The sequence below is a fragment of the Carcharodon carcharias genome, chromosome 18 (assembly GCF_017639515.1).
Source record: "Carcharodon carcharias isolate sCarCar2 chromosome 18, sCarCar2.pri, whole genome shotgun sequence".
Classification (NCBI taxonomy): domain Eukaryota; kingdom Metazoa; phylum Chordata; class Chondrichthyes; order Lamniformes; family Lamnidae; genus Carcharodon; species Carcharodon carcharias.
In genome coordinates this window covers 71862881-71876881 of record NC_054484.1, presented here as the reverse complement: position 1 = coordinate 71876881, position 14001 = coordinate 71862881, and the positions used below count along the sequence as shown (strand labels likewise).

At 48.1% G+C, this 14001-nt stretch overlaps 1 protein-coding gene across 2 annotated transcripts in view; it reads left to right on the top strand.

Moving 5' to 3' along the window:
- Positions 1-14001, top strand: part of mao (monoamine oxidase) — a 384518-nt gene that overhangs the window by 235583 nt on the left and 134934 nt on the right. For both annotated transcript variants that reach the window (XM_041211760.1, XM_041211761.1), the window contains exon 2: positions 4722-4816. In XM_041211760.1, coding sequence (XP_041067694.1) covers positions 4722-4816 — 95 coding nt within the window. The remainder of the gene's footprint in view (positions 1-4721; positions 4817-14001) is intronic.

The window sequence follows — 14001 nt, the reverse complement described above, 5'->3', positions numbered from 1 at the left end:
GAGAGAGAGAGTGCGAGAGAGAGAGAGAGAGTGCGAGAGAGAGAGAGAGAGAGTGCGAGAGAGAGAGAGTGCGAGAGAGAGAGAGAGTGCGAGAGAGAGAGAGAGTGCGAGAGAGAGAGAGAGAGAGTGCGAGGGAGAGAGAGAGAGAGTGCGAGGGGGAGAGAGACAGAGAGAGTGCGAGGGAGAGAGAGAGAGCGAGAGTGCGAGGGAGAGAGAGAGAGCGAGAGTGCGAGGAAGAGAGAGAGAGAGCGAGAGTGCGAGGAAGAGAGAGAGAGAGCGAGAGTGCGAGGAAGAGAGAGAGAGAGCGAGAGTGCGAGGAAGAGAGAGAGAGAGAGAGTGCGAGGAAGAGAGAGAGAGAGCGAGAGTGCGAGGGAGAGAGAGAGAGAGAGAGCGAGACTGCGAGGGAGAGAGAGAGAGAGAGTGCAAGGGAGAGTGAGAGAGAGAGAGAGAGTGCGAGGGAGAGTGAGAGAGAGAGTGCGAGGGAGTGAGAGAGAGAGAGAGTGCGAGGGAGAGAGAGAGAGAGGGAGAGTGCGAGGGAGAGAGAGAGAGAGGGAGAGTGCGAGGGAGAGAGAGAGAGAGAGAGAGAGTGCGAGGGAGAGAGAGAGAGAGAGAGAGAGTGCGAGGGAGAGAGAGAGAGAGTGCGAGGGAGAGAGAGAGAGAGTGCGAGGGAGAGAGTGCGAGGGAGAGAGTGCGAGGGAGAGAGTGCGAGGGAGAGAGTGCGAGGGAGAGAGTGCGAGAGAGAGAGAGAGAGTGCGAGGGAGAGAGAGAGAGTGCGAGGGAGAGAGAGAGAGAGAGTGCGAGGGAGAGAGAGAGAGAGAGAGAGTGCGAGGGAGAGAGAGAGAGAGAGAGAGTGCGAGAGAGAGAGAGAGAGAGAGTGCGAGGGAGAGAGAGTGCGAGGGAGAGAGAGTGAGTGCGAGGGAGAGAGAGTGAGTGCGAGGGAGAGAGAGTGAGTGCGAGGGAGAGAGAGAGAGAGTGCGAGGGAGAGAGAGAGAGAGTGCGAGGGAGAGAGAGAGAGAGTGCGAGGGAGAGAGAGAGAGAGTGCGAGGGAGAGAGAGAGAGTGCGAGGGAGAGAGAGATTGCAAGGGAGAGTGAGAGTGCGAGGGAGAGAGAGAGAGAGTGCGAGGGAGAGAGAGATTGCAAGGGAGAGAGAGAGTGCGAGGGAGAGAGAGACAGAGAGAGAGAGTGCGAGGGAGAGAGAGAGAGAGAGAGTGCGAGGGAGAGAGAGAGAGAGAGTGCGAGGGAGAGAGAGAGAGAGTGCGAGGGAGAGAGAGAGAGAGAGAGAGTGCGAGGGATAGAGAGAGAGAGAGAGAGAGAGTGCGAGGGAGAGAGAGAGAGAGAGAGAGAGTGCGAGGGAGAGAGAGAGAGAGAGTGCGAGGGAGAGAGAGAGAGAGAGTGCGAGTGAGAGAGAGTGCGAGTGCGAGTGAGAGAGTGTGCGAGTGCGAGTGAGAGAGAGAGAGTGCGAGTGAGAGAGAGAGAGTGCGAGTGAGAGAGAGAGAGTGCGAGGGTGAGAGAGAGAGTGCGAGGGTGAGAGAGAGAGTGCGAGGGAGAGAGAGAGAGTGCGAGGGAGAGAGAGAGAGAGTGCGAGGGAGAGAGTGCGAGGGAGAGAGAGAGAGAGTGCGAGGGAGAGAGAGAGAGAGTGCGAGGGAGAGAGTGCGAGGGAGAGAGAGAGAGAGTGCGAGGGAGAGAGAGAGAGAGTGCGAGGGAGAGAGAGAGAGAGTGCGAGGGAGAGAGAGAGAGTGTGAGGGAGAGAGAGAGAGTGCGAGGGAGAGAGAGAGAGTGCGAGGGGGAGAGAGAGAGAGAGAGAGAGTGCGAGGGGGAGAGAGAGAGAGAGTGCGAGGGAGAGAGAGAGAGAGAGAGAGTGCGAGGGAGAGAGAGAGAGAGTGCGAGGGAGAGAGAGAGAGAGAGAGTGCGAGGGAGAGAGAGAGAGTGCGAGGGAGGGAGAGAGAGAGAGTGCGAGGGAGGGAGAGAGAGAGAGTGCAAGGGAGGGAGAGAGAGTGCGAGGGAGAGAGAGAGAGTGCGAGGGAGAGAGAGAGAGAGAGTGCGAGGGAGAGAGAGAGAGAGAGTGCGAGGGGGGAGAGAGAGAGAGTGCGAGGGGGGGAGAGAGAGAGAGAGAGTGCGAGGGAGGGAGAGAGAGAGAGAGTGCGAAGGAGCGAGAGAGAGAGATTGCGTGTGAGAGAGAGAGAGAGAGTGCGAGGGAGGGAGAGAGAGAGAGATTGCGAGGGAGAGAGAGAGAGAGTGCGAGGGAGGGAGAGAGAGAGTGCGAGGGAGAGAGAGAGAGAGAGAGTGCGAGGGAGAGAGAGAGAGAGAGTGCGAGGGAGAGAGAGAGAGAGTGCAAGGGAGAGAGAGAGTGCGAGGGACGGAGAGAGAGAGAGTGCGAGGGAGAGAGAGAGAGAGAGAGTGCGAGGGAGAGATAGAGAGAGAGTGCGAGGGAGAGAGAGAGAGAGAGTGCGAGGGAGAGAGGGAGAGAGAGTGCGAGGGAGAGAGAGAGAGAGAGTGCGAGGGAGAGAGAGAGAGAGAGTGCGAGGGAGAGAGAGAGAGAGAGTGCGAGGGAGAGAGAGAGTGCGAGGGAGAGAGAGAGTGCGAGGGAGAGAGAGAGTGCGAGGGAGAGAGAGAGTGCGAGGGAGAGAGAGAGAGTGCGAGGGAGAGGGAGAGAGAGTGCGAGGGAGGGAGAGAGAGAGTGCGAGGGAGGGAGAGAGAGAGAGTGCGAGGGAGGGAAAGAGATTGAGTGCGAGGGAGGGAAAGAGAGAGAGTCCGAGGGAGGGAAAGAGAGAGAGTGCGAGGGAGAGAGAGAGAGAGAGTGCAAGGGAGAGAGAGAGAGAGAGTGCGCGGGAGAGAGAGAGAGAGAGTGCGCGGGAGAGAGAGAGAGAGAGTGCGAGAGAGAGAGAGAGTGCGAGGGAGGGAGAGAGAGAGAGTGTGAGGGAGGGAGAGAGAGAGAGGGAGTGCACGAGGGAGGGAGAGAGAGAGAGAGAGTGCGAGGGAGGGAGAGAGAGAGAGCGAGGGAGGGAGAGAGAGAGAGCGAGGGAGGGAGAGAGAGGGAGAGCGAGGGAGGGAGAGAGAGAGAGTGCGAGGGAGGGAGAGAGAGAGAGAGAGTGCGAGGGAGGTAGAGAGAGAGAGAGTGCGAGGGAGGGAGAGAGAGAGAGCGAGGGAGGGAGAGAGAGAGAGCGAGGGAGGGAGAGAGAGGGAGAGCGAGGGAGGGAGAGAGAGAGTGCGAGGGAGGGAGAGAGAGAGAGAGAGAGTGCGAGGGAGGGAGGGAGAGAGAGAGTGCGAGGGAGGGAGGGAGAGAGAGAGTGCGAGGGAGGGAGAGAGAGAGAGAGTGCGAGGGAGGGAGAGAGAGAGAGAGTGCGAGGGAGGGAGAGAGAGAGAGAGTGCGAGGGAGGGAGAGAGAGAGAGAGTGCGAGGGAGGGAGAGAGAGAGAGTGCGAGGGAGAGAGAGAGAGAGAGTGCGAGGGAGAGAGAGAGAGAGAGTGCGAGGGAGGGAGAGAGAGAGAGAGTGCGAGGGAGGGAGAGAGAGAGAGAGTGCGAGGGAGGGAGAGAGAGAGAGTGCGAGGGAGGGAGAGAGAGAGAAAGAGTGCGAGGGAGGGAGAGAGAGAGAGAGTGCGAGGGAGGGAGAGAGAGAGAGAGTGCGAGGGAGAGAGAGAGAGAGAGTGCGAGGGAGAGAGAGAGAGAGAGTGCGAGGGAGGCAGAGAGAGAGAGTGCGAGGGAGAGAGAGAGAGAGAGTGCGAGGGAGAGAGAGAGAGAGTGCGAGGGAGAGAGAGAGAGAGTGCGAGGGAGAGAGAGAGTGCGAGGGACGGAGAGAGAGTGAGAGTGCGAGGGAGGGAGAGAGAGAGAGAGAGAGTGCGAGGGAGGGAGAGAGAGAGAGAGTGCGAGGGAGAGAGAGAGAGTGCGAGGGAGAGAGAGAGAGTGCGAGGGAGAGAGAGAGAGAGCGCGAGGGAGAGAGAGCGCGAGGGAGAGAGAGAGTGCGAGGGAGAGAGAGAGAGAGAGTACGAGGGAGAGAGAGAGAGTGCGAGGGAGAGAGGGAGAGAGTGCGAGGGAGAGAGGGAGAGAGTGCGAGGGAGGGAGAGAGGGAGAGAGTGCGAGGGAGAGAGGGAGAGAGTGCGAGGGAGAGAGGGAGAGAGTGCGAGGGAGAGAGGGAGAGAGTGCGAGGGAGAGAGGGAGAGAGTGCGAGGGAGAGAGGGAGAGAGTGCGAGGGAGAGAGGGAGAGAGTGCGAGGGAGAGAGAGAGAGAGAGTGCGAGGGAGAGAGAGAGAGAGTGAGAGAGAGTGCGAGGCAATAGGAATGTGGATTCATTTTGTTTAGTGCTATGGGGATGATCTTCCTTGCCATTTCCAGTCTATTTACTATGCGGAAGATAGAAACAGGAATGGGTCATTCTGCCACTTGCTGATGCCCTGCCATTCAAGGCTGAACTGAAACCGAACTTCCTTTACCAGCCTTCGCTCTATATCCCTTAATATGCTTGGCTAGCAAAAACCTATTGATGTCATGAGTATAAGTATTAATTGAGCTCGTATCTGAGTTGGACCACTGCTACACTCATTGTTAGTGACACTTGAGTTCTATGAGGTTCAGCACGGTCAAGATTGGCTGATGAAAGTGAAAGTAAGGACCTCCTAACATACTTTTATATGTTTTATTAACTATTGTTCTTCTTTCTCCTGACTTGAAAATACCTTACAAAATCACTATGGTTTCTGTTTGAAGGTTTATGCTTTTCATCCCTTAGGTCTTTCAGCAGCCAAACTGCTGACAGAATCTGGGCAGAAGGTCGTGGTACTGGAGGCCCGTGACAGGGTTGGAGGCAGGACATTTACAGTCAGAGTGAGTATGAACCATAGCAAAATAAACTCTCTGCATGTGTTGCTGTCTTTTGGTTGCCACCTTTTAGCAAATCAAAAGTAGGTCTGTGGGCAGGTAAGTGGCAGGAATCATAGCTTGGGTTCTGAAGTTTATTTTTCTGCCAAAAAGAAATAATTGAAAACTTCAATAACCTTAATAACTAAAATCTGCGTATCTTTATATCAGGTAATTTTGAAAATACTTTAAAAAAATCAGTCTTTTATTGTACTGAGTACTGTTTCAAAGATATGAAGAATGACAGAGATTGCTTGAGCCTTCCACTTAGTTCCAGCAAAGCTGTCCCATCAAATCTCCTCCAACCGTCCCACGGCTGTACTGTCCTGGTTCAACACAGGTGTCATTAACATCCAAGTCTAGCTACCTGGGGTCAGAACTTTCCTGCTTCTAATGCTCTTTAACTCATTTTGCATTTCTCTTTTTCTCTCTCTCTTCTCAGCCTAGCTATCCTTAGAAGTTCAAATCACTGTAAAGAGTCCTTCAGTTAACAAGAGGTATAAACTCTTTTAGCTAGCAAACAAAATTTCAACTGAATTCTGCCAGGAGATTTTCCTTGTTCTGCAGCCAGATTGTTCTAAACTAAAACTAAATACCAAACTGCTTGATCGCAGAACCACATCCAGGGACCGACTCACCGCTATAATTAGCTTCTGATTGACCTCTTTCCCTATTGTTTATCTAGCTCAGGCTTGTCTAAACTGTGGCCCGCCAGGCCTTTCTATCCGGCCTGCGACCCCATGTTTAAAATGCTGGTAAGTAAATTTGAAGATTCTGCATGTTTCTGCTCCTCCAATTACAGGCTGTTTCTCCTGCACCTTTGCTGCTGATAGGATCACTATGATCACTATGAGAGAACCAATCTCTGACTGGAGGATCAGCTTCAGGCTGAAGCTTGAAAAAATGGCATGACAGTAGTGGTGAGTCTGCTGTGGAGGGAGGGAGGTTTTCAGGGAGCGGGGAAGAGACAGCGTCTCTACCAAGTGTGGGGTCGAGTGTGTCGACTGATGGGGGGGAGGAAGTTGTCTACTGAGCTGGGGTTGGGAGAGGGTGCCTACTGATGGGGGAGAGAGAGAACCTACCAAGTTTGGGGGAGGGTGGGGGAGAGTGTCTACCAAGTTTATTGGGGGGAGGGGGAAGAGAGAGTGTCTACCAAGTTTGGAGGGTGGGGAGGGGAGGGAGAGAGAGAGAGTGTCTACCAAGGGGCTGGGAGGGGGTTGGGGGGAAGAGAGTGAGAGTGGCTGCAGGTGGTGGTGTTGGGGGGGTGGGGAAGAGAGAGAGAGGGGCTGCATTTTTGAAATTCATGTTTAATGTCGCGCCAAACTTTATCTTTCCGAAATTTGCTCTTCGGCCCCTTGTGTGAGAAAAACATTGAAATTTGGGCAAGCCTGGTCTAGTCTTTAGCTCCTTCATTCAATACATTGCTAGACTTCCTTCCCACTTACATTGGGACCAGTTGACCAATGTTAAAGCTGAAACAAGGCATGCATGCAGCCTCATTAAATATTTAAATGAGGGTTCCACCAGTTGAAAATGAGTAGGTCAGTCACTTTCCAAACCCAGTCCCCAGCCCCCGCCTACCTTATCTCTATTAAAACCAGATGTGGGCTCTTTTCAGGCTGGTTGTGTTCAGGTTTGAAATTGCCAAAGTTTTAACTCCTCAGTCAATCTAAACCCACCTGTTTTGGGTTTTAAAATTGCCCCCACTTTTTCTGCAGCTTTGATCATCTTAATCAGTTTCTTAGTTCCACCTTTTAATACCCATGTTTTGAGGAAAAACCCCATGTCTTTCATCCTGCTCCTTCTGGTACAGCTCCCATCTTAGCATCTTCACACCTAAGGAGTGTAGTCATGAATATGTCTGGTGGACAGCTGCTTCAAACTGTTCATCTCTTGTTTTGGCTGGACTGTATCAAGTGTTACTGGGTCTCACTCTGCTCTGCTCTGCTAAAACTGCAAACTACTCCAGGGTCATCCTGGAGTGCAATGATAAACTCCTTGGATTATTTCCTGCACTCCCGCCGCCTTTGTATGTCTCATTTCTTATCTACGTAACCTATATAATCCTCCCCTTGACACTTCTTGTGTATTCTCTTCACCCACCAGACAACTTGAAGAAGTAAATGAAAATTCCTTTGAATTCATTACTGTCATGTGAGGGTTCTCCTGCAACAATGAGGAATGGTGACTTGTAAATATTTGTAGTTTAAAAGGCATTGTGAAACAATAGGTCAAAAATGCACAAATGTACATCACCTTAATTTCCAGATATTTAACCTTTTTCAGACAGATATTGTTATGTATTGAATGTCTTGTTTAGCTTGTTGTACATAGCATTATATGATTGTAGAATCCATGTTGTTTTCTTAGTTCTGTTACTGCAGTAGAATAAATGAGAGCTGCAATGTTCAATCCACGCCTCCGGGAGTATTGATTAGTCTAAAACGTTATCAGCTACACCAATATTAAAACATAAATTGGTGAGGAGGATGATGGACCTTTGCGATCAGGCCACTCGAAAAGTGAAACAGCTCGGAAAAGGAAATTACAAAAAGGAAATTACTAGTTTTTAAAAAAGCGCTTCTACTCTCCTGGAACACTTCCGAAGTTCAGACAAAAGGTGAAGCGAAGATAAAAAGACAAAAAGGGAAGAAATCACTGCTGTGCTTTTCCGAACAAGAATGAAGTTTAGGAAAAAAAAGCGAAGCAGCCACGTTTGCAGAAAGAAAAGAGACTCACGATTGTGGGGATCCCGAGAGAGCGCAAGAAAAATACAGCGACAGGGCTGCCAGCTGCAGACAGCCTCTTAAGTTCCAAATATACAGGACAGTGTTCAAAAAGAAGACACAGCGAGAAGAATATGATACAGTTTTAAAAAAGTTTAAAAACTTACATTAAGGGAAGGTCCACAATTGCTGCAGAGCTCGCCAAAACCCGAAAAGAATGGGAAAAAATATAGAGACATAACAGGCAGCTACTGACAGCCTGAGTAAAAAAAAAATATTGTCTTAAAGTGGTAACAGAATTTAAAGTGGTAACTACAAAAAAATGAAATGACAGTAGACAAAAAGTAACTGACAAAGAAGAGAAAATAAAAGGCCAGAAATGACTACACTTATTGGATCTATGGGACATTTCGATGAGACTGTGGAATAGTGGAGCTCCTACACTGAACACTTTGAGCTTTTTGCCTTTGCAAATGGAGTTGAGAATGATCGAAAGGTGGTAACTTAAGTGTGATGGGAGCTAAAGCCTCTAGCTTATTAAGAAGCTTGGTGTTGCCCGACAAACCTGGCTGAAAATCGAATGAGGACATTGTAAAAGTCCGGGAGACACATTTTCCCCCTAAGCCACTTGTCTGAGCAGAAAGATTTTGGTTTCACAAAAGAAACGAAGAGGGGGAAACAATTGTGCAGTATGTAAAAATCTCACTGAACATCATGAATTCAAGGAAGTAGAGTCATAGAGTCATAGAGGTCTACAGTACAGAAAAAGGCCCTTTGGCCCATCGATTCTGTGTCAGTCAAATAAGTACCTAATTATTCTAATCCCATTTTCCAGCCCTAGGCCCATAGCCTTGTAGGCCATGGCATCACAAGTGCACATCCAAATAACTCTTAAAGGTTATGAGGGTATCTGCGTCATCCACACTTTCAGGCAGTGAGTTCCAGATTCCCACCACCCTCTGGGTGAAAAAATTCTTCCTCACATCCCCTCTAAACCTCCTGCCCCTTACCTTAAATCTATGCCCCCGGTTGTTGATCCCTCCACCAAGGGGAAAAGTTCCTCCCTGTCTTCCCTTTCCATGCCCCTCATAATTTTATACTCCTCAGTCATGTCACCCCTCAATCTCCTCTGCTCCAGGAAAATAACCCCAGCCTATGCAATCTCTTCTCATAACTAAAACTCTCCAGCCCAGGCAACATCCTGGTAAATCTCCTCTGCACTCTTTCTAGTGCAATCACATCCTTCCTATAATGCGGATTCCAGAACTGCACGAAATACTCTAGCTGTGGCCTAACCAGTGTTTTATACAGTTCCAGCATAACCTCACTTATATTCTATGCCTTGGCTAATAAAGGCAAGTATCCCATATGCCTTCTTAACCAGCTTATCTACCTGTCCTGCTACCTTAAGGGACTGGTGGGCATGCACACCAAGGTCCCTCTGATCCTTGGTACTTCCCAGGGCTGAACCATTCATCGTCTATTCCCATGCCTTGTTTGTCCTGCCCAAATGCATCACCTCACCGGATTAAATTCAATTTGCCACTGACCAGCCCGTCTATATCCTCCTGTAATCTCACTATATACCACCCCACCAATTTTTATGTCATCTGCAAACTTACTGACCAACCCTCCTACATTCAAGTCCATATCGTTTATATATACCACAAACAACAAGGAACCCAACACCGATCCCTGTGGAACCCTACTAGACACAGGCATCCAGTCACAAAAACACCCCTCGACCATCACCCACTACTTCCTGCCACTCAGCCAATTCTGGATCCAATTTGCCAAAGTGCCTTGGATCCCATAGGCTCTTACCTTCATTATCAGTCTTCCATGGGGGACTTTATCAAAAGCCTTGCTGAAGTCCAAGTAGACTACGTCAAATGCATTACCCTCATCTATGCACCTGGTCACCTCTTCAAAAAAATTCAATCAAATTGGTCAGACATGACCTCCCCTTAACAAAACCATGCTGACTGTCCTTGATTAATCCTTGCCTCTCCAAGTGTAGATTAATTCTGTTGCTCAGAATTGCTTCCAATAGTTTTCCCACCACTGAGGTTAGACTGATTGGCCTTAATTCCCTGGCTTATCCCTTCCTCTCTTCTTGAATAATGGTACCACATTGGCTGTCCTCCAGTCCTCTGGCACCTCTCCTGTGGCCAGAGAAGTATTGAAAATTATTGCCAGCGCCCCTGCTATCTCCTCCCTTGCCTCACTCAACAGCGTAGGATACATTTCATCCGGGCCCGGAGATTTATCTACTTTTAAGCTTGCCGGACCACTTAGAATCTCCTCCTTTTCTATGCTAATTTCTTTAATTATATCACAGTCTTTCTGCCTGATTTCCATACCCACATTGTCCCTCTCACTTGTGAACACTGTCACACAGTATTCATTTGGAACCCTACCTTCGTCTTCAGGCTCCAAACACAAATTACCACTATGGTCCTTAATGAGTCCTACTCTTTCCCTAGTTATCCTCTTACTCTTAAACGTACTTGTAAAATAACTTTGGATTTTCCTTTACTTTACCTGCTAATGTTTTTTCATGCCCCCTTTTTGCTCTCCTAATTTCCTTTTTAAGCTCCCCCCTACACATTCTGTGCTCCTTTCGGGCTTCTGCTGTTTTGAGCCCTCAGTATCTGCCATAAGCCTCCTTTTTCTCTTTATCCAATCCTGCATATCCCTCAACATGCAGGGTTCCCTGGATTTGTTGGTCCCATCCTTTGTCTTTAATATGTTGGCCCTGTACTCTCCCTATTTCCTTCTTGAATGAGTCCCACTGCTCTGACGCAGATTTACCTAAAAGTGGCTGTTCCCAGTCCAGTCTGGCCAAATCATATCTGATCCTATTAAAATCAGCCTTCCCCCAATTTAGAGCTCTGATTTCTGGCCCATCATCGTCCTTTTCCATAACAAACTTAAATCTAATGGAGCTATGATCACTATCTGCAAAATGTTCGCCCACTGATACCTCTACCACTTGCCCGGCTTCATTCCCTAAAATTAAGTCCAGGGTCGCTCCCTCTCTTGTAGGACTTTCTACGTACTGGCTTAAAAAGCTCTCCTGGATGCATTTTAAGAATTCCTCTCCCTCCACACCTATCATGCTATGACTAACCCAGTTAATGTTGGGGAAGTTGAAATCCCTCACTATTACTACCCTATTATTTTTACACCTCTGAAATTTACCTGCATATCTGCTCTTCTATTTCTCTCTGACTGTTTGGGGGCCTATAGTACACTCTCAGCCATCTGATTGCTGCTTTTTTGTTTTTTAGTTCTACCCATATGGCTTCATTTGAGGAATCTTTTAAGATGTCATCCCTCCTTACTGCTGTAATTGATTTCTTGATCAATATTGCGATACCCCCTCCTCTTTTACCTCCTTCCCTGTCTCGCCTGAAGGCCCTATATCCTGGCATATTGAGCTGCCAACCCTGACCCTCTCTCGACCATGTCTCTGTGACATCAATGACATCATACTTCCATGTGTTAATTTGTGCCCTCAACTCAAGTACTGAATGATGCCCTCCATGACAGGTTGGTCTGTGGCCTTTGTACTGAAGCAACCCAGAAACGCCTCGCTAACCTCACTTTGCAGAAAGTCACAGAGATTTCAGTCTCCATGGAACTGGCTGCAAAAGAAGCACAGCAGCTGAGTGCATCAACTCAAGTGCATAACATGACAGCTGAGCGTGCAGACAAGATAGCAAGCAGCTCAGAATGTTACTGTTTTGGAAAACCTGGTCACCATCCATCTGAATATTGGTGCAGAGACCTTGAATACTGCCAGTGTGGCAAGCAGGCACATTGAGCGTGCCTGTAAAGATGAAAAAAGTAGCTGTGAATCAGAAAGGCAAACCAGAGAAAAAGGAATCTGCTGTCTGGCGTAACAAGAAGAAAAATCTGCATGTCATACAGCAGGAACGGGTGGACCAGAGAGACACTGAGTCCAAAGAAGAAGGGCCCTTCCATGTCTTGTTGGCAGTAGGTGGTTCACAGGGCTACTGGGTACCACCGCTGCTGGAGGGCCAACCAATACGAATGGAACTGGATACAGGGGAGCAGTTTCTCTGGTCCCAGATGCTGCGTATAAGGAAAAGCTTAAACATCTTCCCTTGATGCCTACAAAAATCATTCTGAAAACATATACAGGGGAAGCTGTACCTATGATGGGCAGAACAGAAGTTAAAGTGGAACTAAATGGACAGACTGCTAAGCTACTGTTGTCTGTGGTAAAAGACAACTACCCAGCTTTAGTTGGACAATTTGGAGAAGATCCGGTTAAACTGGGCAGAAATACACAGCATTGCTAAGAAGGTCTGTCAACTGCTATAAAAGAAACATGCTATTGTTTTTGAAGGAGATTTGTGAAGCATGGAGGGAATCAACGTAAAATTAAATATCAAAGCTGAATCTCAGCCAAAATTTCAGAAGGCCAGAACCATGCCTTGTGCCATATGACCAAAAGTCAAAGCTGACCTAGAGGAGGAGGAGTCTTGGTACTTGTCTCTCATAGCAAATGGGCAACACGTATCATTCCAGCACTCAACAAAAACGGCTCCATATGCATCTGTGGAGATTTCAAGGTTACTGTTAATCCTGTGTTGTGTGCTGAACAATATCCACTTCCCCATCTTGAGGAGCTGCTTTCCTGGCCTGGCTGGTGGACAGAAATTCACATTGTTGACTGATCGTCGACCACTCACCTCGATATTCAGTCCATGCACAGGCATCTCTTCTTTAGCTACATAAGGATGCAGCGTTAGGCATTGATATTGAGTGCTCACACATAAGATATCAAATATCGAACATCTACCTTGCATTACAATGCCTTGTGCCACAATTCCTCGTGCCTTTCGAGACTGCCGCTAGCAGTCAGCCATGTGGACGCTGCGCAGAAAGACATTGTCTACTTTGCACGTGTGGAGAACACACCCATCACTTCAGTCCAAATCAAGAAGGCCACTCGAATGGACCCAAAACGCATGGCAACTCTTCCCTGAATTTCCAAGTCTCACCTGACCTTCATTCTTACATTCCCAGGAGGATGGAGTTATCAGTCACTTCAGGATGTTTGCTTTGGGGCATGTGAGTTGTTATTCTACCAACATTAAGGAAACCAGTGTTTGGACCAACTGCATGTTGGACACTGGAACAGTTCACATGAAAGAGATTACAGGAAGTTACTTCCTGGACCAAAACATTGAAGCCAAGGCAAGATCTTGTCCTTCATGTCAGAGTGTGAGAAACATGCCTCAGTTGGCACCTCTCCATCCATGGGATTGGCTGGTAAACCCTTGGCAGCACATTCACGTCGAATTCGCTGGTCCATTTGAAGGAACAATGTTCATGCTGGTTGTGGATGCTCATTCTAAATGGCCAGAAGTTTCAGTAATGTCCTCTACTCAGCTAAGAGTACAATTCAAAGGTTAAGAAAAGTGTTCAGTTCTTATGGGTTACCAGAACAATTTGTGACCGACAATAGACTGCAGTTTGTCTTGCAGGAGTTTGAGAATTTTTTGAGAATGTCATGAAGATGTTAATGAATATAATGTTATTGGAAATTATTTTAAATTGGACTTGTAGTGGGGTCTGTGTCTGTGGGTGTGTTAATTGGATTAAAGCCAGTAAGTCTGGGTGCTTTTATGTATAGTAGTTTTGAGATGTTAAACCCAGAAGGACAAGGGCAGCAGGTAGATAGGAACATAACCACCTGGAAGTTCCCCTCCAAGTCACTCGCTATCCTGATTTGGAAATATGTTGCCGTTCCTTCACTGTCGCTGGGTTAAAGTCTTGGAACTCCCTTCCTAACAGCACTGGGTGTACCTACATGACATGGACTGCAGCTGTTCAAGAAGCAGCTCACCACCACCTCAAGGGCAACCAGGGATGGGCAATAAATACTGACCCAGCCAGTGAAGCTCACTTCCTGTAAATGAATTTTTTAAAAAGTAAGGTAGAGGGTATATTTGCATTTTGTTGCATAAATCATTCAAAGACTGGGGGTAAAATCTTGCACCTAGCCAGGAGACACCAAGCAATATGTTCATATTACTAATAAAATTGGTACAATGAAAGGGGTTTTACTGTTAGAAGAGGTGGAGTACAAAGGGCCTGGTGATACAATGAGAATTTACATTCAAAGGGAAGGCTAGGTATATATAGAAGAGTTTTGTGTGTGTGAGTCGGAGGCCTGCTACCTGTAAGCCTACAACTGTGTGAAGGAACCGAATTGAAAGGACCTCACATTGAATTTGTAAGATAAAATGTGCTTTGCCAGGTGTTTGTTTAAAGTTTATTGGTTATTGTTGCCTTAGTGAAGATTTACCTAGAAGTGATTAATTTAGGGATTTGTTTAAAAGTTATTATTATAGTAATTTGTGGACATGTGTATGTGTTTAATTTCTT